Below are 24668 nucleotides of genomic sequence, written 5' to 3' on the forward strand. Positions count from 1 at the left end.
AATTTATGGTCCATCTATTATTATACATGAATTAAAATGAAAATAATACTTCTCTAAATTTATTTATTTTCACTATAAAGAAAACATAAATTTAATTTTTAATATTGATCACATTAGTGAATATTAACTATAATAAATATTAAAATAAATAAAATTATTTAATTAGACATTAACTAAAATAAATATTATAAGAAGATAAGGTTATAATCTAAACAATAATTTTATTTTTTTAATATTTATATTTATTTAAGTTAGTATTAACTTAACCACGGCTAAATTATATATTATCATTCCATGAGAAATAATAAGAACGAATATAAATGATAGATGATTGCTTTTAATCTAATGAGTCATATTGACAAATCTTTTCACATAGTATTTTTTTTCTCTAACTTTATATATAAATATTATCACACTTGTCTTCTTTATCCACATTCATAAATTTCTCCACACTCCTACCTTACTTCTATACTTATCTCCTTCACCCATATTCATCTATATTATCTCCTCATTTCCTTCTTATATATTCATCTACATTTATCTCCTTCATTCATTATAATTTTTTTTTTCTATTTTTTATTTATATTTGTTGAATATGGAGGTATTATACGAGAATTTTTATTTTTAAGTTATTGTCATCAGCGTTAATAAATAGAAGCCTAACTTAAGTCTACAAAATGAGTTTGTAAGATAAGGTTTACAATCATAGATATACGATGAAATCATCTTATCTCATACTAGCTTACGTCAAGACATACACATATCGAGCGTAAGACTAAATATTAATAGGTGGTCTCACCAATAAGTAGCATGGTAGGGCCAACAAACAATAAATCTCTTCATAACTAGTAGTGACACAATAAGCCAAACAAACAATAAATCGATAAATCTTGTTAGGATAAACTTTAACTCAACTCTATTAAATAAAGGCTTAATACTTCCATTGGTCCTCATATTTGTATGTCAATCTCAGTTTGGTCCTCAAGTTTTGAACTCTCTCAATTGGGTCATAATTTTTGTAAAAATGCACATATTTTACCCTAATCGTTAAGTTGTCTCAAACGGCATTAATTGATGTTGAGATGAATTTTTTATTTTAGGCTTAATTCCTCCCTTGGTCCTTATGTTTGTGTGAAAATCTCAGTTCGGTCCTCAAGTTTTTCCTCAAGTCCTTATGAAATGCAAACATTTTACAACATTTTACCACAACCATTAAGTGTATTGAGACGACATTAACTAACTGAGCTGTAATTTTTTTTTATGTTTTAAAATCATTAAGTCCACGTGGCTATGGTCTTTCTTTTTCCTTCCAATCACTTATCACACTTTTTCCTCAAGTCCTTATGAAATGCAAACATTTTACAACATTTTACCCAAACCGTTAAGTGTATTGAGACGACGTTAACTTTGAACTGAGCTGTAATTTTTTTTTATGTTTTAAAATCATTAAATCCATGTAGCTATGGTATTTCTTTTTCCTTCCAATCACTGATCACATTTCACTCATTCCTCCACCCTCAAAACCCCAAACCCCTCGACTCACACCTTTTCTCCCTCTCAAACTAAAAAGTGTCGTCGTTGTCGACAGTTCAAAAATTATGCCCCAATTGAACAGTTCAAAACTTGAGGACCGAACTGAGATTTTTACACAAACATAAGGACCAAGAGAGGGATTAAGCCTAAAATAAAAAAATCATCTCAGCATCAATTAATGCCGTTTGAGACAACTTAACGGTTAGGGTAAAATGTGTGCATTTTTATAAAAATTATGACTTAATTGAGACAGTTCAAAACTTGAAAACCAAACTGAGATTTGCACACAAACATAAGGACCAATGAAGTTATTAAGCCTTAAATAAACTTAAAACTTAACTCAATATTATAAAATTAACTTATAAAGTAGAATTTAAATTTATTTGTATATTATAAAAATACTTTAACCATAATCAATATACCGTCTCCAACCATGAATGTTAGTCAAATCAACACAAATTAAACTAATATTAGAAATATATTTTATTCAAGCTTAGCTAACACCACCTAGAGTTGGTACTCAAAAGTTAATCCTAACAAAGTAGGTGAATAATTTTGTGCCATGCAAATTCGATGGTAACTAAAGTTGGTTTTCTTACATGTATATAGTTTGTATTTAAGTTGGATGTTACAGATTTAGTTTCATATTATTTATTGATTCTTAAAATTTTCTATTCTTAGTAAATAGATGCCATGATTGTAATCTCTTCTCAATTATCTCTTAAATTTACCCATTTCAAAATGGTATTTTATATTAAATTAAAAAATTATCAAAAAATACGACCATTTATTTATTTATTTATTTTAAATCTAAGCCATTTATTAACTTTGTCATAATTCATGTTTTAACCAAATATAATTTATAAAACTAACTACATCAATCATGACATAGGAAATAATACTATTGTATTTTAAAAAATGGTGAGACTTGATTGAATATTGAAATATTATATTTTTAAAATTGAAAGACTTAGTTAAACTTTGTATAAAAAAAATAGAACAAAATTAATAGAATAAATAATAAAAAAATTAAAACCGTTTTTTATATATATTGATCAATAGTTAGGGTTAAATATGTTTTTAGTCCCTATACTTTGGGGCAATTTTGGGTTTAGTCCCTCTTTCAAACTATGATACAATTTAGTTCTTCAACCTTAGAAAATTCTGGTTTTAGTCATTTTTACCAAATTTTTTTAACTTTATTTATTGTTTCAAATGACTAAAACCAGAGTTTTCTAAAGTTGAAGGACTAAATTGTACCATAGTTTGAAAGAGGGACTAAACCCAAAATCACCCCCAAAGTATAAAGACTAAAAACATATTTAACCCCAATAGTTATGTTTCTTTATAGTAAATAAGATTCTTTTTGTTTGTCTGTCTACATACTCTAATATAATGCTGTTTGAATTTGAATAAAAACTCACCCAATTCTTTTTGTTTAGTTCTTACATAATTATATATATATATATATATATATATATATATATATATATATATATATTTATTATCTTTTATTACACCAGCTATATGTGATTAAGTATCAATTATTTATTGCACAGTACACTGACAAGAGATATCTATATATTGTAACTTTTTGAATAATTAAAAGATGTTATTGTGATGTATAAAGCGTTTTAATAAGTTTTTTAAAAATAATTAAAGAAGTTAGATAGAAAAATAAAATTGATGTATGCAATATGAAAAACAGGGACACAAGATGTTTGTGTAATCTCGTGAGAGAGAAAAAATTGAGGTGGGTAAGTGGTTGATGGATGTCATTGACAAGAAAAGAGAAGGGAGAAAAGTTTCTAAAGATGCTTTTTCTTCAAAAATCGAAGTGATTCTTACTCTTTCTTCACTTACTGACTCTCTCTCTCCAATCTCTTCCCCTATATTCACGCCGTGCTCACTTCCAAAAGCAAAATCATAACACAATCCACACACAAAACAACACCATTCCTAGATTTCTATTAATCCAAACAATCTCCTCTCTTTCTCTCTTCTGCTTTGGTCACAAGCACAAAGAAAAAAAGAACAAAAGATGACTGAGTTATCCTTCTCAAACACTTCCACCAAGAAGAATGAGTTATCCAGTAACCTCTTTTCCATCTTCTTCAACTTATGTTTCTCCATTTGTTCTCATCCTTTGTACTTCTCCTACTTCATCTTCTTCTCCCCTTACCTCCTAAGGCTCCTCTCTTTCCTCTCCCCTTTGTTCATCACCACAGCCCTTCTCCTTGTTGCCCTTCTCACTTTTACTCCCAACAATCTTGTTCAGGACAAGTGCGGTTCTGAGCCTTCTGAGTCCAAATGGGGCATTCTTCTTTCTGTCTTGCAATATTTTCTTGCATGGCTGCACTCCAAGGCTGATGAGATGGATGAGGACATGGGGTTGCTAGGTGAGGTTGAAGCATATCTTGTCATGTTCCAAGCATCAATCTTTGAAGTGTTTGAGCCTAAGTCAGTGGAAGAATGTTCAGAAGGAGTTGAAGCGGTTGATGTCGAGTGCTTAACTGAAGAAAGAGAAGATTCTTGTCCAATTGGAGATCCAAAGCCTGGTGCCAAATTGGATGAAAACCCTGTTCCACAACCAAAAAAGTTCGATTTTCCATTGGAAGATTTGCCTATATTTAGTGCCCGACAGAGTTTTGAACAAGATTGTCCCCAAAGGAAGATACATGTGGAGAAGCAAACAGTGTTGGATGAAGACAGTGTTGAAAAAGTTGATGAAGTGAAGAGCCTAGAAAGCTTGTTCCAAGAAAATGAAGGGTTGGAAGATTTGTGTTGTGAAAAGGAGCAGAAAGAAGTGAAGCCACTGATTGCTGAGTTCAACAAAGTTGAAGAAAGTAAAGAGAAAGTGGGCTTGAGAAGTGGATCCAAAGTGAGTCCTATGAGTGATGGAGAATTTGGTTTTGCTGCATCAGGGAGGGTGAAGTCTTTATCACAAAGACTGGAAGCAAACATTGGGAGTCCAGAAAGCAACTGGGTGTACAGTGGAAAAGGCATAGGAAATGGTGAAGCATTTGGGTCGAATCATGGGGGTTTTGGTTCAATGAGAGTGGAGAAAGAGTGGAGGAGGACCTTGGCCTGCAAGCTGTTTGAGGAAAGGCACAATGCAGATGGGAGTGAAGGAATGGACATGCTTTGGGAGACTTATGAGACAGAGTCCAACAAGGTTCTGCAGAAGAGCAAGACCAAGAAAGGGAAGAAGGGTGAGGTTGAGAAAAATGAGGAAGAGGAAGAGGAAGAGGAGGACATGGAGGGTAAGTTGTGCTGCTTACAGGCTCTCAAATTCTCAACAGGGAAGATGAATTTAGGAATGGGAAGACCTAATCTTCTCAAATTCTCCAAGGCCATCAAAGGCATTGGATGGTTGCACCATGTTGGCAAGCATGGCAGAAAAACTAGCCATTCAAATTAGATTTTCCTTTTATTTTATTTTTTTTTTTGTCACTTTGATAAGACAGAAATTGTGCATTTCTTTGATGATCATCAGAAGTAAATATTTTGTATGTCAATATAATGCCTTTTCCTTTCCATCTTCTTCACAATTTGATCCTTAAAATGACAAGTTCTGCTGTTGTCATTGTAAGCAACTACATGTCTGCACAAGTTCTAGTCCAAACTTGTTAACAAGTTTATTGAATTCTGTGTTCATAATTTGGAAACAGTTTTATTTTTGGAGTTTGAAGGGGAAGAAAAGGGGGTGAATTTCAGTTTTATGTTTTGATATACCTATATAATACTTGTATATTAAAGAGAGACAAAATGGTTCAAAAATTTGGTTAGGATGATGCATTCAAAGAAAATAACTGGAAACATAGTATGATTTTTAGTTTAAAAATAAAAAGAGAAAAACTTTGAAGATTTGATGTGTTTGAGGGAGTCTGGTGACACTGTGATTCACTTGATAGAGTAAAACTTTTGTTATTGTTTTATTTATTTTTCAATATCAACTTAAAATATAATTGTTAAAATGAAAAATAATGTTTCTACTCTTTTTTTTCTACTCTACAACTTAAATCTAAAGTTCTCTCTAAACCCTAAGAATAAAGAAAATTAAAAATTAAAAAAAGAAGTTTATAAATTAAAATTAACTTATATATAAATTAGCTTGTAAATAATTTATATTAGTTTTTCCAAATTTTGATTTCTAATCTATATATAAATCAAGTTTAATTGTGAAAAAACATATTTTATGTTTTTTTTTTCTATATGGGATACATTTGATGGGAAAAATAATTAGTTTTCCAAATATTTATGTTGGAAGACATTTTTCTCAAATTTGGTTTAATTTTAAAAAGATAATATTTCTAGTGGTAAAAACCGTTTCTGAATAATGATTTTTGGTCAAATTTCTTATGAAAACATTCTTGTAGAAGAAATCAAAATATAATTTTCGGAAATTAAACTAAAATTTTCACAAAAATAAATACCATAGTATTCTTACAAAGTCATTTAATGTGATAATGAATTACACATTTAGTAAAAGCAAACCATTTCAATTTCTAAAATGCTACACAAAACATTTACGGTAGTACTTTTTCATCAACCTTTATAAAAGCAATAGCTCATACTTAACTAAACAAAATTTAAACATTGATTAAAATTATAAATCTCAAGATTAATGATTTCTAAAAAGAAATAGAACTTAACAACACGAGTTACTTTTGTCTTGAAGACTCTGTATGAAGGAACAATCTTATTCTGGTTGATGATGAAGAGATAGAAATGATTTAGCATTTTCAGTGTTGAAAGAAAGATATGATTATAAGATGCATGCTTTTGGCAATAATGCATGTAAGGTATATCTCTCACATGCTATGCTGTTGTTATGTGAGGGTGGTTGCATCCAACACTCTCTTCATTTGAAAAATCATTATCAAACTTGTTTTTGTAGTACATTAATTCATGCACCCAATTTGTGAAAACGGTTAAGATGTCATTTCCTTCTATCAAAAACACTTAATGATGTAAATTATGATGTAGGGTAAGACTAAAGTAGCATCTTCTCACTCTCTTTCATTTTCTCAAGGATCTCAATCATCATCTCATTGCCAAACACAGGTTGTTTAGGATAAAAAGGAATCATATTTTTTACAATATTTGAGAATTGACTTTTGAAGAAAAAAAAAAGATTAAGTATTTTTTTAGTTATTTTTATAAATTGTGTTTTATAAGTGCACTTTATCAAAATAATGTAAAACATAAATTTATTATGACAATAAATAGAGTTTTTCAGAATTAAACATTATGTCAAATTTCTTATCATTTATAAATTTTGATTTTAGAGATTTAAAATATTAATTTCTTTTATGGTGTAATATTACAATAGTTACTATAATTATTCATCAGCATCCTATTTATGAAAATATTTGTTTGTATTACCATAATTATAGAATCTTGATTGTACATTACTGTTTGTATTTAAACAATACATGATCAATGCAAATGAAGACCTTCAACACTATTTTCTATTTTGGTATTAGAGCTTTCAAGCAAACAGCTCTTGATCCATAACCACAATCATCATGTCATCCATTACCAATCAGAAAAATTACCTCCCTTCTACAATTTCTCTCAAGTTGGACAAAGACAATTATCCACTATGAAAAATTCTAGTCTCACTAGTAATTAGAGGATGTAAATTTGATGGCTATTTATTAGGGACAATAAAATGTCTAGACCAATTCATTGTTGCGAAGAACACGACAACAAAAGTTAATCCTAGCTATGAGGATTGGCAAGCCCAGGATCAAGCCATTTTAAGATGGCTGATGAATTATATATCAATTGACATTGCAACTCAATTGCTTCCACCATCACCAAATGTTCTCTACACCTCTCCAAAGTTTTTTTAATTACAAAAGTAATTTTTTTTTACTTTAACCTTATTTATTTACTTTTCTCAAGAATCCTAAATCCCTACCTCATTTTCACTCTCTTGCGCAGTCCCATCCTCCTAACTCTCACTTTCTCTCTTTGAGTTTTCTCGAGATCTGTTTCTTCCCACCCTCAACTCTCACTCTCTCTCTCTCTCTCTCTCTCTCTCTCTCTCTCTCTCTTTCTCTCTCTCTCTCTCCTCCACTTCCCAACCCATTTTCTCCATATATGTTTCCACTTCATTCCTTTGTTCTCCATTTTGGTTCGTCGTGCGGTGGTGTGGTTGTTCATGGAACGACGGTGTGACGGTGTTGGTGCGACAATGATTTGTTAGTGGTGCTTCATTCGTGCGTCTACTGTGCAGTTGGTCTACGAGAGGTTGGTTTTCTTTCATTAGTGCAGAAAGGGCTTTAAACATCATTTATTTTGGGCTTTTAACGTCACCAACAAAACTGACGTCTATACAGGTGACATTAATGGGACGTCGATTTTTTGAAGAGGCGACGTCGATATAGACGTCTGTTTACTTACAAGCCCGACATCTACAAAGACATCCGACAATGCGCTAACCGACGTCTAATCTTACCTTAAGCGTCGGTCTGTAAAACTTAGGACGTCTATAAAGTCGTCAAACATTGCATTAACCGACGTCTTTGGGACATCATAGATGTCGGTTTTATACATTAACCGACGTCTATGAAGTGATCGTTGTGTTTTTGTGCGGTTTTTGTCGTGTCTTGGGGTAGCATAGTAGCACCGCCTTCCTTTGCTAGTTTCTTCGTAAGAAAAAGTTGCGTCTTTTGGACTTCTCATGGTATTTCAACCCAAAGACAAACTTGGATCGTTGCCTAGGTCCATTTCGACCGCCAATGAAAAAGAATACGGTGAGAATACACTGTAAACTTTTTCGTTGACGGTCGGAATGGACATAGGCAATAACCCAAATTTGTCCTTGGATTGAAATGCCGTGAGAAATCCATAAAACGCAAGTTTTCCTTACGATGAAACTAGCAAAGGGAGATAGTGCACTACGCTACACAAAGACACAACAAAAAAACTACACCAAAACACAACGAAAACTCATTTTAATCGGTTCAAATGAGAGATAATACATCAAAGATTACTTTAATCGGAGTAAAAACAACTTTAAATAGTTAAAAGGAGAGGAAACTTACTTGGAAATGTAGAGCAAAAGAGAGAAAATGCAAAGACGATCAAAGTGTCGGTTCGCAAACCGCTGGTTCGCAGTGTTATTTAACAAGAAATTAGACGTCTCTTGTGCACAAAACCGACGTCTAAAATAGCAAATACTTCGGACGCCTGACTAATTTGACGTCCATTTGATTTAAAAATTAATATTTCTGTTGTATATAGACGTCGGCTTTGAGGCATGAGACTTTTCGTGGGCAGAAACGAATGACTTTTCACATACTTGGTAGGATTATAGACGTCGGTACCTGATTTGTATATAGACGTGAATGTGCGGGACCCGACGTCTATATGTTTGACAGGTTGGTGATTAGAATTAATTTTCGCCATATAGACGTTAGGGCCCCCGTCAATGTGGCGGGATCCGACGTGTATAAGGTTGAAAAGAGTGATTATTCACCTACCTAGCAGACTTATAGGCGTCCGTTAGCAGGAGACCGACTTCTATATGTTTTGCAGGTTGGTGAGCAACATTAATTTCTACCATATAGACGTCGGGGCCCAACTAATCGACGTCTATAACACTAAAGGAAATGAATTTTCACCTAATGGTCAGAAATATAGACGTCAGGTTGGAAGGGCCGACGTCTAAAATTCTATAGACATTGGAGATCGACCTAATGGACGCTTATATTGTCAACTTATTTACGGAAATGTCACCGGTCATCAATATACGTCGAGCTTACCCCTAACTAACGTCTAACGAGTGCGTTAATCAGTGTTTTTGCACTAGTGTTTACTATGTAGTATACATGATAGATGTTTGATTTGAATCTAAATGTATTGGAATATATTGTGTGTGTTGTATGTTTGGTTGTTGTGTTGTCGTGCTGTTTTCTATGTGTGTGCAAAGGAAGAAGATAACTCAAGCAGGCCTGAACAAATGTGGCATATCCGTTTGGCTCTGAAATGGATGTTGATATCCCTCAACGGATATACACATCCGTTTCAAGGCCAAATAGATATGTCACATCCGTTCAGGCTTAAGCGATTTTATTTTTTTTTAATTTTTAGTTTATTAATTTATTGTAATTTAAATTTATATATAGATATTATTTAAATTTAGTTTTTTTTTTTAATTTGCTAGTTTAATTATGTATTTTAATTTTGTTTAGTTATTGAATTATTATTTAAATATGTTTATTTCATTATTTAAATGGATATGGCACATCCGTGGAGGGTGATTTATTTTTTGTTTTGTTATTTTTTGTTTAGTTTTTAGTTTATTAATTTAAAATACAATAAATTAATTTAATTTTACGTAATTATATATAAAATAATTACACATAAAATAATGTTATTTTATTTAATGAAATAATTATTATTAATTTAATTAAATTGATTTTTATTTTACTTTAATTACGTATATTTTTAATTTAGTTATAGTTATTAAATTATTATTTAATTGATTATTTAAATCTATTGTATTTGATTATTTAAACCGATATGCTATCTCCGTTGAGTTTGTTTTTTTTTTGTTGTTTTTATTTTATTAATTTATTATATTTTAAATTAATTAATAGAGTATTTAATTTTGGTGTTTTTTTTTAATTTGTTACGTAGTTTTATCTAAATTAAATTAAATTTATTTAATGAATTAATTATTATTAATTTAATGAAATAATTATTATTAATTTAATGAAATAATTATTAATTTAATTAAAAATGGTTTTGTCAGAAATGGTAAGAACAGACGATACATTTTTTGTTCTATTGGAGAAAGTTCTCGAGGTGAGAATTATGTACAGGGTGAAGCTAGGAGACGACCTACAGTTTCGGCTCGAAGAAGGCATGCAACTCATATTCAGTATGACCCTATAGCTAAGGAGCGAGACTTTGAGGAACAAACATATGAGGCCTATGAGGGTATGTTCAAGAGGAGACATTTGAGGCTCCTAATGACGATGTGATGAGGAGCATGCAGATGTTCAGGAAGAGGATGTTGGTGGATTTGTTGGAAGTCCACATGATCCTTCATTGTTGATGCACTATATTCAATATTGCCGACTATAGTATTTCGCAGGACCGAATGAGTGCAAAACTTAAATTTTAATAATTTTTTTAATGAATTTATATTATGTATTATTATATAGGATCGATGGGAGATGCTAAAGTTGATCTCCCACGACAATAAAAAAAGTTAATAAGTTAGGATCCTACACTGTGTTTAATTCTTCTTTTATGCCTTTCACAGATGTTTGCTATAAATATAATTATGTTTATAAGGGCTTGTTCTTCTGTTTGATAGAAAGATGACATTTCCAGACGATCGGATTTGATAATTCGTTGTTGATTTTATAAGAAGAGTTTTTTAATTTCTTTTTGTAAGCCGATATTACTAACTGTACTTTGTGCTAAAGAAAAAGGCTAAAATACCCTTTTTTTTTTTTTTTACTGCATCGTACCCCTGTCACCGTTACATCCGAAGAAAGAGAGAGAGTACATTGAGAAGAAAAAAACTAGTTTTGGAAAGCTCATTTCAGAACACATATGATATCTTCTAAAAAGCTTGCTCCAAAATTTCTCCAGAATTTCTGTTCTGGAAAGTTCATTCAAAAATGCATTTTCTATTTCCAAAAACTTGTTCTAGAAATCATATTCCAGTAATTCTGGTATAGGATTCTTGTTACGAAAATAGTGTTTCAAAACTTTTGGAAAGCATTTAAAAAAAAAAAAAAAATCATGCAACGGGTAATTTAGAAGTCGTTTTATGAATGGTAAAATGGATATTTTAAAGAAATATGAAAGTGCAGCTAAATATTATGGGGTGCAGGAAGAAAAGGCCTAAAAGGTAAATGTGATGATTTTGAGAAAAATTAGGAGTGTAAGAAAAACAGGCATTGGAGAAAATCTATGAAAGTCCAATTCAACAAATCTCCTCCAGTAGGGTTTCTGGGTTTCCTTCTTGGGCATAAATTTCTTTTTGCATTCCTATAAATTGTTGTATTTCAGATAATCCAAAAAATAAATTTTGTATCCTAAAATATACAATCTAAAATATATTTTTTATTTTTTATTAGGAAATGTATAATATAAAATATAAAAACATAATTTAAAATACAAAAATTATATTCTGAATTGTATAACTAAAATATATTCGTATTTGGAATGTATTTTTTATTTGATGAATATAATTTAAAATATAAAAAAATTAATTCCAAATTATACATTACCAAATAGAAAAATTAACGAGATTGCAAAAATGGTCCTCTATACAGTATCTAATATACAGTAGCCATTCACTAATAGAAAATTTTAATACCACACCCTTTGGTTCACACGTCTAATCTATAACTACCAAAGACTTTGAAGATTGATCAGAAAGCACTAACATTGGAAAGTTTGCTCACATTCCAATATCATGAAAATAAATAAATAATAATTGACTTGTTATGAGATTGATTTCTAATTCCAATTCAGAAAGTGTTGAATGTTTGGGTCTTTACGTTAATGCTGCTACACCCACCATGAATTTCATATATAATTTTAGGTATAAACCATTTGCATGCCAATTGGTGGCAATATGACACTCTAAAAGGTCAAAATAACACTTTAATGAAAAGACAAATCAGATTCAGAGGTTTTATATCTGATCAATTATATTAATTGTAATTGAAATGATTATTTGATATATTTAAATTTTTTACATTTATTTGATATTATTTTTATTTATTTATTATTTTAAAAAATTATAAAATTTTATATTTTTTAAACCATTTTACCTTTATATATTGTGTCAAATTGATATAAAAATGTGTCATGATATTATTATTCTTATATTAATTGAAATTTATGTTCTTTATATATTTTTTATTCTATTTTACTGTGTTGAAATGTAATGCGATTTAGTTGAGTAACACTCCAAATATAATTTATAAACAAATATGTGATTTAAAAGTTAAAATGGTAACAAATATCATAATTAAGAAATTAAATTTGAATTAATAAGTCAAAGAATAATTTAATTTTACTTAATAAATGGTTTTTTAATAAAAGATATTAACTTTATGTTTTGTTTTTAATATAAGCTGCTGACTTATCAATCAGCTAAAATAGATGTTTCCACTCTGGAAAATAGAAAAAGGAAATAACATTTGATAGGTAACAGGCAACCGGAGAGGAAAGTAACGCGGAATTGAAAGTGAAAAGGTGACGGTGAGAAAGTGGAGCCGACACTACCGGATATCACAGGTTGAAGTCCACTAGAATGTCGGCACCACAAAGAATATGAAATTATTTATTGAGATAATATACGTAAATAATATTTATAATAAAATAATTTTCAGTTTACATCGGTTTTTAAAAGTGTATACATTGGATGCCCATGTTTTATCATTTGTGTCAATTTAATCCCTTTGAACCATCATTTGGCTTGAAAATTGTAAGTGGACAAGTCATTTTGAGTTGCAGATTGTTTATTAACTGTTTGAATGTTTGCACACCTTCCAATTGCTGTTACAAACTGGTTTGAAGTGTCATTAATTCACTAAATTGATACAAATTACAAAACATGAGAACCCAATGTATATACTTTTAAAAACGGGTACTAAATTGAAAATTTCCTTCTAACATGAAAACCAATTAAGGATTTAAACCATAAAATAACACTTATACTTTCTATATTTTTGCAAATGAATATTTATTTATTGTATTAGATAATTTTCTCTTTTTGTGTTTTCAACAAAACTACACCATTTTTTTTATTTTTGATAAAAGCTAAAATATTTCAATTCTATTTTACACAAAAAAATCATTAATTTTACAAATAAAAATTTAATATTTTATTTAAATTACGATCAGTATATTAAAATTTAGGAAGGTGAGTATTATTTTTAAAAAAATTTAAAAGATAAATAAAGTAAAGATTCATTTAAAATTAAAAAAAAAAGTGCTTCAGCCTATCGTACCCTATACTAGTGGAGATGATTATAATTTTTCTTTTTCATAATAATTATTTAAATATAAAATTAATTAATTGTTAAACCTGTTAACTCGTTTTTATTATTTGATAATGTTTCTTTTATTCAGTAAATATAACAAAGTAATAAAGGCTTAAGCTGTTCCAGAAAATACAAAATAAATAGTATAGGTTTAACCTTCTTTTTTTTTTTGTTATATTTGGTATAGTAATATTTAAAGTTAAATTAAAGTATAAAATGTCAAATCCGAGTCTTTGTTTCTGTCTCTCCTTGAGAAGAAGAGGGAGCGAAAGAGAGAATCTGAGTGCATGTTTTTGGGAGTCTACTGGAGTTGAGTGCTGCCTCCTCTCTCTGATTTTGGAGTTCTCTCATACCAAAATGGTGAATCCTCGGATTCCACTTTCAAGGATCCCAACCTTCAAACTTTTCACTTCTGCTATAACATTAGCTCTCTGCACTTTCTTCGTCCTTTCTTTTCTCTTCACTACTCATTCTTATTCTTCCCATCAACACCATTTCACGGTAAGCTTATGCTCTTTCTGTGCTTGATAAATTTTCAACCTTTTTTATGTCTTTTTTTTTTTTTTTTTTTCTCTACTGTGTGCTTTCTCGGGGAGCAAATTGTTTTTTTTTTTTTTTCAATTTATTGATTTCTGGGTATTTTTTCTTTTTGGGTTAGTTTAATTTGGAGAAAAATTTGGTGGGGTGGGGTTAGTTATGGATCTTATTTCACGGGTTTCAAATGGGTCGGATCCGATTCTTTCCGGATCCAGTGAAGGTTTGATTCTGCTGATTTTCATGGCAATGTTACTAGAAGTGAAAAAAGTTTGTGTTTCTATTATGGGAAAGTACGGAGATTTGATTAAGCTAGGATGTTAATCTGTTGTTGTGCTTTTGAACTGGGCTTGAAGTGTTCTAATTTTCTTGGTAAAAATACAGGGTTTGATTTGCTTTTGTAGTCTGGGAAAATTTTAACGTCAATGTCGCTGCTTAAAAGGGTAAACTTTTTTGGGGGGAACATACGAGATTGTTGTTGTGCTTCTGAGCTAGGCTCGGAGCCAATTTTGTTGAGAATCAAATAGGGTTTGTTTCGTTTTGATTTGATTTGGGTTGTTCTTGTAGTATTAGTAAGGGGAAAAGTTTCGTGGTGTCATTAAATTGTTTTTGTTTCTAAGAAAGGAAAAAAGATTTGACGAAGCAAGGTTACTGATCTGTTGTTGTGGTGGTGAACTAGGGTTCTGAGGGTGGTATTTCACATGGATTTGAGTCAATAAGGAGATCCATTCTAGCTCTGAAAACAGATCCTCTGAAGCCTCGACTAGACCAGATTCGTAAGCAAGCTGATGATCATCGTTCTTTGGCTCTTGTGTATGCTTCCTATGCACGCAAACTCAAGCTCGAGAGCTCAAAGCTTGTCAGGATTTTCGCAGAGCTATCGGTAAACTTCTCAGATCTAATGAAAAAACCTCAGTACAGGACTCTTTTCAGCAGTGATGCATCCCCTGTTGATGAATCGGTGGTTCGACAATTGGAGAAGGAAGTGAAGGAGCGCATTAAGACCACACGCCAGGTGATTGGCGATGCCAAAGAATCCTTTGATAACCAGCTCAAGATTCAGAAGTTGAAGGATACGATTTTCTCGGTGAATGAGCAGTTAACTAAGGCAAAGAAGCAGGGTGCTTTCTCGAGCCTCATTGCTGCCAAGTCGATTCCAAAGAGTTTGCATTGTCTCTCCATGAGGTTGATGGAAGAGAGGATTGCCCATCCTGAGAAGTACACAACTGAGGGGAAGCCTACCCCTCCAGAAGTTGAGGATCCTAACCTGTACCACTATGCCTTGTTCTCTGACAATGTTGTTGCAGCATCTGTTGTGGTCAATTCAGCAACAAAGAATGCAAAGGAGCCATGGAAGCATGTGTTTCATGTTGTGACTGATAAGATGAACCTTGGAGCAATGCAAGTGATGTTTAAGTTGAAGGATTATAATGGTGCACACATTGAGGTCAAGGCAGTGGAGGATTACAAGTTTCTGAACTCTTCTTATGTTCCGGTCCTTAAACAATTGGAGTCTGCTAACCTCCAGAGATTTTACTTCGAGAACAAGCTTGAGAATGCTACAAAGGACACTAATAATATGAAGTTTAGGAATCCCAAATATTTGTCCATATTGAACCATTTAAGGTTCTACTTGCCAGAAATGTACCCAAAGCTGCATAAAATTTTGTTTTTGGATGATGACATTGTGGTTCAGAAGGATCTTACCGGGTTGTGGAAGATTGATATGGATGGCAAGGTTAATGGAGCTGTAGAAACATGTTTTGGATCATTCCATAGATATGCACAGTACATGAACTTCTCACACCCCTTGATTAAAGCAAAATTTAGTCCAAAGGCTTGTGCATGGGCTTATGGAATGAATTTCTTTGATTTGGATGCATGGAGAAGGGAAAAATGCACGGAAGAATATCATTACTGGCAGAATCTGGTAATTCTCTTATCATTTTACCTCAACTTTACAGTTTCTCACTATTTGGCATTCTCAAACATGTTTAAGATTGTTGTTAACCCCATTTGGCATTGTTTGGTACCTGGTAATGCTGTTAAATTCCTTGTCATGTTAATCATTGCATCATTAGCATGGGTGCTAGAAGCTGCATATTTAGAAACTAAAATATAAACAATGACTATACATGCTATGGAACCATTCTCATACAATCCATTTCATTTCCAATCATTGTTAACTAATCATGTTTTAACATGGTGTGCTCATGCTGCTGCAGAATGAAAACCGAACACTATGGAAATTAGGGACATTGCCACCAGGTCTGATCACATATTACTCAACAACTAAACCACTGGATAAGTCATGGCATGTTCTGGGACTTGGCTATAATCCAAGCATCAGCATGGATGAGATTAACAATGCAGCAGTGGTGCACTTCAATGGCAACATGAAACCATGGCTTGACATTGCAATGGCTCAATTCAAGCCTCTTTGGACAAAGTATGTTGACTATGAATTAGATTTCGTTCAGGCATGCAATTTTGGTATCTAAATGGGCGAGTTTCTTTACACTTGGTGATGCTGTTTAGGTTTGATATATAATGCTTATACCTTTAACGAAGTTCCGAGCTGGTGCAAGATAAAATCTGGCTTTTTCTTTTAATTGTATAATACTTAGTGTAGTAATTCTCTTATCTCCTCTTATTTATTTTAACATTTATGGAATAATCTTATTTAAAAGATGTCATTGATCCTGAACAATAGTATTACTGAATTAAATGTTGTGCTTTTTACTTTTTGTCAGTTTTTATTTGTGATACTGGCAACTTTCACATCACATTTATATAAATTCCTTTTTGTCAAATTCTTTTGTTTAGTTGTGGTGTTTGAGCTTGCACATCTCAATTGAGGGTATCAATATCATAATTAGGGATTTCAATCCCTAAAATTACTTTTTAGGTTTATCCAGACTGAGGTTTAATTGGAAGCAAAATGTTATATTTTTAATTATTAATAATCCTGTTGTTAAATTTAAAGCCTTTATAAATATTTATTTTTTACGAAATAATAAATTTTAAATTTCAGAGCAATTAAGAAGTTATATTTCATTATAAAATATAATATATTTGTTAAAAATATTAGTAAATAATTAGACTAGTTATAGGGGAGTTATAAGGTTGGTATGATGATAAAAGTTGGAAAGGAGGGTAAGAGAGGATGAGTTTAACTCAAAGAGAGAGTGAAAGAAGTTGTGGGTAGAACTTTTACTAACAAAAAATTTAACAATTAACATTTGTGAATAAAAATAAATAAAGTAACAGCTTAACACATTAGTTAAACAAGTTATTGCAATATCATAATTAAGGATATCAAAAGATTGAACCTAATTTAAATTTATATTGTTTTAAGTCAATTTAAATGGATTTATTCTAAGTTCAAATCTATATTTTTAGATTTAAATCGAACTACTTAATTGAATTTGGATTAAATTATTTTTTGATTATGAAAATTCAAATTTAAATTTACTTAATTGAATTTAGATTATATTATGTTTTGGATTTAAAATATCTAAAATTATAAGATAACTAAAGATAAGGGTGAAGGTTAGCATGAGTTAACATCAATAAAAAATCTTGAGTTAATTATAATTAAATGTCAATTTTAATCAAAAATCTACTTGAATCGATCTTGGTTTTGGTACGAAACTTTGATAAAAAAAAATGGTATAAATCAAAGGTCAATTCAATAATTTCTTATTAAGGATTAATATGTCCTCAGTAGAAGATTAGCTTGAGTTGTCCATGAGTTATTCTTGAACAAAAGTCAACATGAGTTATTTTTTTTATTGAAGTAAATTAAGTCATTTCTAATTAAAGACAACTTTAATCATTTTGGCTGAAAAGTTCAATCAAATCATTTCAAACGAAAAATCAACTAAATTGTGTGAGAGGTGTTAGAGACATATGTCGAACACCTTATAAAAAAAGTAATCAATTTATTATTCTTTAAATTAAGGACAGAATTTAGTTATTTCTTAATTAAACCATACATTTATACAATAAATAAATGTAGTTATTTCTTAACTAAACCATACTTTTATACAATAAATAAATTGCAGGATAAAATTATTGTTTCTTTCGTAAATAATAATGATAACCATCAATTATCAAATGTAAGTAAATTAAACATAAAGATAAATGATGATGAATTAATTATTAATATATATATATATATATATATATATATATAATTTAACTTATTATTATATTTAATAAGAAACAATGACGATATTTTTATGGGATTTACGGGTTATCATTCTATTTTTCTAAAGACTTTTTAAAAATTTGAGGTTCAAGGAACCTATAATAAGACTTTTGTATTAAGTTTGTAACTCTTTTAATCAAAATGAAATATATCAATAGTATTGAATAGCTGTATTGAATCAGAAACAAAACTCAATAGTTTGTAAGACTTAAAATAAACTTAAAAATAAAAAATTTTTTAAAACATTTTTTTTATACTAAAAGAATATTTTAGGCCTAAAGAAATTAATACTAACTTTTTTTTAGGTTTTTTTAGACATAAAACAAAGGTTTTATCCCGCTTGAACCTTGAACCAACCTTACATAATCAATTTATCCAATAAAAAAAATGTCAGAATTTAAGGTTACAAGTTAATAAAAGTTATAATAAATTTATCCAAAGTAATTCAAAATGCGAAAAGAAAGCCTTATTGTTTTATAAATTTGTCCAAAGTAATTCAAGTAACTTAATTAAACTTAATGAATATTACATTATATTCGTAAATAGAAATAACAACTAATTAAATCATAATAGTAATTATCGTCTAACTGATAAACAATAAAATAATTATAATTACAAAATATATTAAAAATTATCTGAAAATTTAACCTCCATGGAGGAAGGAGAAACCTAAATATAGGAGAGTATGAACATAGTTTGTCGTGTTTTCTATTTGGTCACTTTGAACTTTCAATCTGTTGAATATTCCTCAGTCAAACATAAATATTTTAAAATTTGGTAGAAAAATGTGTCTTTATCAAGACTTTTGCACTACTTTGTAACTTAATCCCTACATGTTCAATTTCGTTAGACAAAAAAGTTGAACTTAATTGTTTGTGTTAAGAATTTCATAAATGTGTTTGCTATGGTAGTGCTCACTCACATTCAGACCAAGTTCTATGACTTTTGTTCGCTCTTTCTTTTTCAAATATGTTTGCATAGCCGTATAATGAAGATCAAGGTGGAGGGCACGACCAACCAACAACACCTTCTATCATATTTTCTAACACGTATTTTTCAATTAATATAGAAAAAATGTATTAAATAGTGTAAATAAATCAAATCCTATAAAATATCCAATAAATTTAATAAAATTTGATGAAAATAACTAAATCTACACCTTTTCAATCAGTGTACAACATGACTTATAATGTCATCTGGGGACCACATTAATAATTTTGCTTTTTGATTGCTGAGTTCCCAAATTCTTTACGCAAGTGATCTGTGACTGCATTATATAATCGAAGTATGTTCTGTTTTCTATGGTGCATTAATAGGTCTGCAAGGAGAAATCTAAGAGATGGAAGGGTTATTTTCAGAGGCAGATTCAAGTTCTCTGAAACTCTTCCTCCTTCCGTTTCTATCACCAGGGCACATGATCCCACAGATCAATCTGGGTCAAGTTTTAGCCTTTCGTGGCCACCATGTTACCATTCTCACAACTCCTTCAAACGCTCAGTTCATCCCCAAACACCTCAAAGTTCATACCTTCAACCTCCCCTCTAACGAAGTTGGTCTTTCTTCTGAGAATCTATCCTCTGTAGAAGACAACCGAACCGCCGACAAGATATGGAAGGCCACACAAGATCTGAAACCCCAGATAGAAACCTTTCTGCAGCAAAACCCTCCTCATGCTTTGATTTTAGACATAATGTTTCAATGGAATTTCACTTCCACACTCAACATCCCCACGGTGGTTTTCAGCCCCATCCCCATCTTTGGTCTTTGCGTTGCTGAGGCCATCAACAACTGCCAACCCCAAGTGTTGCCTTCGGACTCTTCGCTTTCTTTTGTCGTCCCTGGTGCTCTTCCGCACAATATCACGCTTAACTTCAACCCGTGGAATACCAGCTTCCTCACCTTGGCTCGTATTTTAGTGCAAGCCAAGGAAAACAACACTATTGGGGTTATTGTGGATACCTTTGCAGAGCTCGAAGGTGGGTACACTGAGTACTACGAGAAACTCACCGGCGTTAAGGTGTGGCACGTTGGCAAACTCTCTCTGATGGTGGATTATTACCAAAGAAGACGCACAATATCACAAGAGATTAATCATGTAAGCCACAAAAGCATAAGATCAATAGGGTTTTTGTACCATAGATTTTGTTATGAATATCTATCTTTTGCTTTTGTTTTCTCTAATAATTTTAGGTTGATGAGCATGAATGCCTGAACTGGCTGAGCTCCAAGGAACCCAGGTCAGTGGTGTACGTATGTTTTGGAAGCTTGTCTCGTCTGAGCAAAGAGCAACATATGGAGATTGTACGAGGGTTGGAGGCCTCAGGGTACAATTACCTCTTGGTGGTTCCAGAGAATGTGAATGATGATGGGATTGAAGAAAGGATGAGGGAAAATGAGAGAGGGATGGTAGTGAGAGGGTGGGTTCCACAATGTTTGATATTGAAGCATGTTGGCATTGGAGGGTTCTTAACACATTGTGGGGCTGGTTCGGTGTTGGAGGGGATTTGTGAGGGGGTGCCTATGATAACCATGCCAAGGTTTGGTGATCATTTTTTGTGTGAGAAGTTGGTGACTGAGGTGGTTGGGATTGGGGAGAGTGTGGGGGTTTGGGAATGGAGCATGTCACCCTATGATGTGAGGAGGGAACTGGTGGACTGGAAAAGAATTGAGAGTGCTGTGAGAAAGGTGATGAAGGATGAAGGAGGGTTCTTCAGAAAACGAGCCAAAGAGTTGAAGGAAAAAGCACACAAAGCTGTTCAAGAAGGTGGATCCTCTTACGATAATCTCACAGCCCTTCTTCAATCAATTATGGAGATCAATGTTTAAAGTGGTAAAACAAAAAACAAAAAATCATTTCTCTTTGGGTCGTAGGTGGATCAGAATGGAATGGTGATTGTTTGATTATGTTGATTAGTCTATGCAGCCAAGTTATAGTTGGGATTTTTTGTGACTGTTGTCAAGTGGCTGAGGGTTTGCCTCATTAATATTTCATTGATATTTTCCCCTTGATGATGAATTTTTTGGGAGGATTGTGACGTTACCGCAATGATGATGATAATGGGTTCTCACCCTTAAACTTGAATCACTCGCTTTGGCTTCTTAAACAACTTTTTGAATGGAAAACGATACTTCAACCATTTCTATTGATGTGAGGACAATTGGGAGCAGATTAGCTTTTGCGCGTGCTTCAATTTTATCTAGGGTCTAGATCACAAACGTCAAAAAGATACAAGATATTGTTCATTTCAAAATTATCTCTCACCCTATTTGATTTTTTCATTCTCTCATATTTTCCAATTTTTTTCTCTCTCTTTATTCTGGTTCTCTTTTTTTTCATTTTCGTTTTTCCTTCATTTTTGTCTTCTTCCGAATATTTGGTGAAGATTCTCATTTGCGTGGGACGAATCTAAAGTTTGCTCTCCTTATTTTGGTTCTTCATTTTGTTTGCTCTCATATTTCTTATTGTACGCAATGGCATTTTTCGGTAACCATCATGGTTCGAGTAAGGTAAATGGATTTATCCATTTTCTTCATTGCGTTTTGGGTTTGGCATTGAGTTTTCGTTGTTGTGTTTAATTTTTTTTGTTTTCATTTTTGGGATTTGACCTTTTTCTTATTTTGGTCTCTTTGATGAAGTTGTGCGTTTGTCATTCTTTTTCAACAAAGTATGTTTGTGCTTTGAAGAGAAGAATAAAAGGAGAAATGTACAAAGTACGCCTCATGCAGAATCTGACATGAACACTGCCTTTGTAAGCCCGAGAGGCATGTACAACAACCAATCTAGTGTGCAGAGGTTTGTGAGGGTCTGATCGCGAAAGTGTTACAAGAGCAAGGCGCATAGAACCCCATACACAAGAAATAGAGCGAAACACGAGTGATTTTTGTATTGAATTGTTATAGAAAAGAATACAAAATTGTACATAGATGAACAAGTTAGGTGAAGGCCGGAAAACAAGTGTAGGCCATTTTGTATGTTGTAATCGATTACAAGGGCCTTGTAAATGATTACAAGAACAAAAATCTGGTTTTGTACTAAAACTTATGGTGCAGGAGCCAACTGTGGGCACATAAGTAGCCAAAGGCAATTTGAGTGAGATAACATGCTGTCAACTTTGACCTTTGTTGGCTATTTCAATGATAACTTTTCCCACCAACCTCCAAATGATGCGATTCCTTTTTTATTAGAAACGAGACTCAAAAGGCTTTCCGGTGACTACTAATTTATAACTTTTGGAAAACTAAGTACATACAGTTTATTCCTTAAAGTTAACGCTTTATATATTCCTGCCAACTTTGACCTTTGCTGGTTGTTTTGCTCTTAACTTTCTCTACCGAACTCCAAATGAGTTGATTCTTTTTTGTTGGAATCTAGACTCAGAGCTTTCAAATGACTAACAACCCATAATTTTTGGATCCCTGTACTAGATGTACTTAATTTCCCTAAAACAACATTTTTTCTAAGCTTCCTAAATGAGTTTACTTTCAAGTTATTGTTTCATGTTTCTTATTTTAGATGGGAAAATTACAAATTAGTAGTCATTGAAAAGACTTTTCAGTTTGTTTTCTAATAAAAAATGAATCAACTCATTTGGAATTCGTTGGAGAAAGTTAAAAGCAAAACAACCAACAAAGGTCAAAGGTGATAGGAATATATAAAACATGAACTTTAAGGAATTAAATTTATCTACTCAAATGTCCAAAAAGTACAAATTAGTAGTAATTGGAATTATTTTTGAGTCTATTTTCTAATAAAAAAGATTCACATCATTTGGAGATCCGTGGAAAAAGTTATGATTAAAATAATCAGCAAAGGTCAAAGCCCATATATGTTTTATAACCAAGGTAGGTGAACTATAGGACCCAGCTATGGGCACATAAGTAGCCAAAGACATTTTACGTAATTTTTTTCATTTGGAGTTCATTTTAATGTTTAAGTGTGAGTAGAACCTGAAAGCTGGGTTTTGGACAGTCCTTGGTGGAGGAAAGACCCAATGTTGGTGTCATGACCAAGTTAGGTGAAGGCCTGAAACAAGTGTAGGCCATTTTGTACGTTGTAATCGATTACAAGGGTCTTGTAACTGATTATACAAACAAAAATCTGGGTTTGTACTAAAACTTATCAACTTTGACCTTTGTTGGCTATTTTAATTATAACTTTTCCTACAGAACTCCAAATGATTCGATTCTTTTTTTATTAGAAACTAGACTAAAAAATATTTCCAATTAATACCAATTTATAATTTTTGGACATCTAAGTAGGTACAATTTATTCCTTAAAGTTAATGCTTTATATATTCCTACCAACTATAACTTTTGCTGGTTGTTTTGCTCTTAACTTTCTCCACTGAACTCCAAATGAGTTGATTCTAGTTTTGTTGGAATCTAGACTCAAAGATCATTTAAATGACTACCAACCCATAATTTTTAGACCACTATACTAGATGTAGTTAATTTCCCAAAAACAACGTTTTTTTAAGCTTCCTAAATGAGTTTAATTTCAAGTTATTATTTCATGTTTCTTATTTTAGATTGGAAAATTACAAATTAGTAGTCATTGGAAAGATTTTTGAGTCTATTGTCTGATAAAAAAGGAATCAAATATTTGGAGTTCGTGGAGAAAGTTAAAAGCAAAAAACCCGCAAAGGTCAGAGATGGTAGGCATATATAAAACGTTAACTTTAAGGAATTAAATGTACCTACTCAGATGTCCAAAAATTATAAATTAGTAATCATTGTAAAGTTTTTTAAGTCTATTTTCTAATAAAAAAAGAATCATATCATTTGGCGGTCTGTGGGAAAAGTTATGATTAAAATAGTGATCAAAGGTCAAAGCCCATATATGTTTTTGGAGCAATGTAGGTGAAGTTTGACCATTTTTGTCCAAGTTATGCCTTGGTAATCGATTATAGGGTCCCTATAATCTATTACTAGGGGTTAATTCCTGGTTTGTACAAAAAGTAATACATCACTTGCTAGTTGGAGGAACTTGACACCCCAAAGTAATTTTTTATGTCTATTTGGATGATTTTGGGTGTGATTTTACGAGATTTACTCCATTTTTTAGATGGATGATTGATTTTATTTATGGTTTAATTCATTTGGAGGTTCCTATTTATGCAAATTTTAGTTAATTAGGTCATCGTATTTTGAAGTAGATCAATTGGGTCCTTATTTATGAAAAATTGAATCGATAAAGTCCTTGCCGTTAAATTCTGTGGACGGCGTTAAAAGTGTTGCCTGGTGGCTAGGTGAGGTGACATTTAATAAGTACGTGGCACGTAAAGACGTGGACTTAAATGATTTTTTAATTTAAAAAAATTTAAAATAAGGTATGCGATGAGAACACAAGAAACCCT

The 24668-nt window shown here is 31.7% G+C and overlaps 3 protein-coding genes across 4 annotated transcripts; all 3 read left to right on the top strand.

Annotated features, from left to right (window-relative positions):
- Positions 1-3312: 3312 nt before the first annotated feature.
- On the top strand, positions 3313-5070 carry LOC106758690. The gene has a single exon (XM_014641649.2). It carries the CDS (start codon positions 3575-3577, stop codon positions 4952-4954), a length of 1380 nt encoding a protein of 459 aa, XP_014497135.1. The 5' UTR covers positions 3313-3574; the 3' UTR covers positions 4955-5070.
- Positions 5071-13795: 8725 nt separating this feature from the next.
- On the top strand, positions 13796-16851 carry LOC106759513 (galacturonosyltransferase 8). Its single transcript, XM_014642716.2, has 3 exons — positions 13796-14066; positions 14779-16029; positions 16325-16851. The coding sequence occupies exons 1-3, from the start codon at positions 13923-13925 to the stop codon at positions 16598-16600; spliced, it is 1671 nt and encodes a 556-aa protein (XP_014498202.1). The 5' UTR covers positions 13796-13922; the 3' UTR covers positions 16601-16851.
- A 2748-nt stretch (positions 16852-19599) lies between these two features.
- Positions 19600-22284, top strand: LOC106759551 (UDP-glucose flavonoid 3-O-glucosyltransferase 7). Of its 2 annotated transcripts, none has more exons than XM_014642769.2 (3): positions 19600-20407; positions 20503-21076; positions 21949-22284. In XM_014642769.2, the coding sequence occupies exons 1-3, from the start codon at positions 19652-19654 to the stop codon at positions 22119-22121; spliced, it is 1503 nt and encodes a 500-aa protein (XP_014498255.2). In that variant the 5' UTR covers positions 19600-19651; the 3' UTR covers positions 22122-22284. The 2 variants fall into 2 exon arrangements, with proteins under 2 accessions (XP_014498255.2, XP_022635312.1); XM_022779591.1 differs by having other exon boundaries at positions 21997-22284.
- The last annotated feature ends 2384 nt before the right edge of the window (positions 22285-24668 follow it).

The sequence above is a fragment of the Vigna radiata genome, chromosome 4, assembly GCF_000741045.1.
Source record: "Vigna radiata var. radiata cultivar VC1973A chromosome 4, Vradiata_ver6, whole genome shotgun sequence".
NCBI classification, from domain to species: Eukaryota; Viridiplantae; Streptophyta; class Magnoliopsida; order Fabales; family Fabaceae; genus Vigna; species Vigna radiata.

What these genes read in the sequence shown, in the direction of transcription:
- LOC106758690 (XM_014641649.2), top strand. Translation starts at nt 3,575, where the DNA reads ATGACTGAGTTATCCTTCTCAAACACTTCCACCAAGAAGAATGAGTTA.
- LOC106759513 (XM_014642716.2), top strand. Translation starts at nt 13,923, where the DNA reads ATGGTGAATCCTCGGATTCCACTTTCAAGGATCCCAACCTTCAAACTT. An exon ending in CCCATCAACACCATTTCACG is followed by an intron (nt 14,067 to 14,778) that starts GTAAGCTTATGC and finishes GTGGTGAACTAG; the next exon opens with GGTTCTGAGGGTGGTATTTC. An exon ending in ATCATTACTGGCAGAATCTG is followed by an intron (nt 16,030 to 16,324) that starts GTAATTCTCTTA and finishes ATGCTGCTGCAG; the next exon opens with AATGAAAACCGAACACTATG.
- LOC106759551 (XM_014642769.2), top strand. Translation starts at nt 19,652, where the DNA reads ATGGAAGGGTTATTTTCAGAGGCAGATTCAAGTTCTCTGAAACTCTTC. An exon ending in TATCACAAGAGATTAATCAT is followed by an intron (nt 20,408 to 20,502) that starts GTAAGCCACAAA and finishes TAATAATTTTAG; the next exon opens with GTTGATGAGCATGAATGCCT. An exon ending in ACACAAAGCTGTTCAAGAAG is followed by an intron (nt 21,077 to 21,948) that starts GTGGATCCTCTT and finishes TCTTTGATGAAG; the next exon opens with TTGTGCGTTTGTCATTCTTT.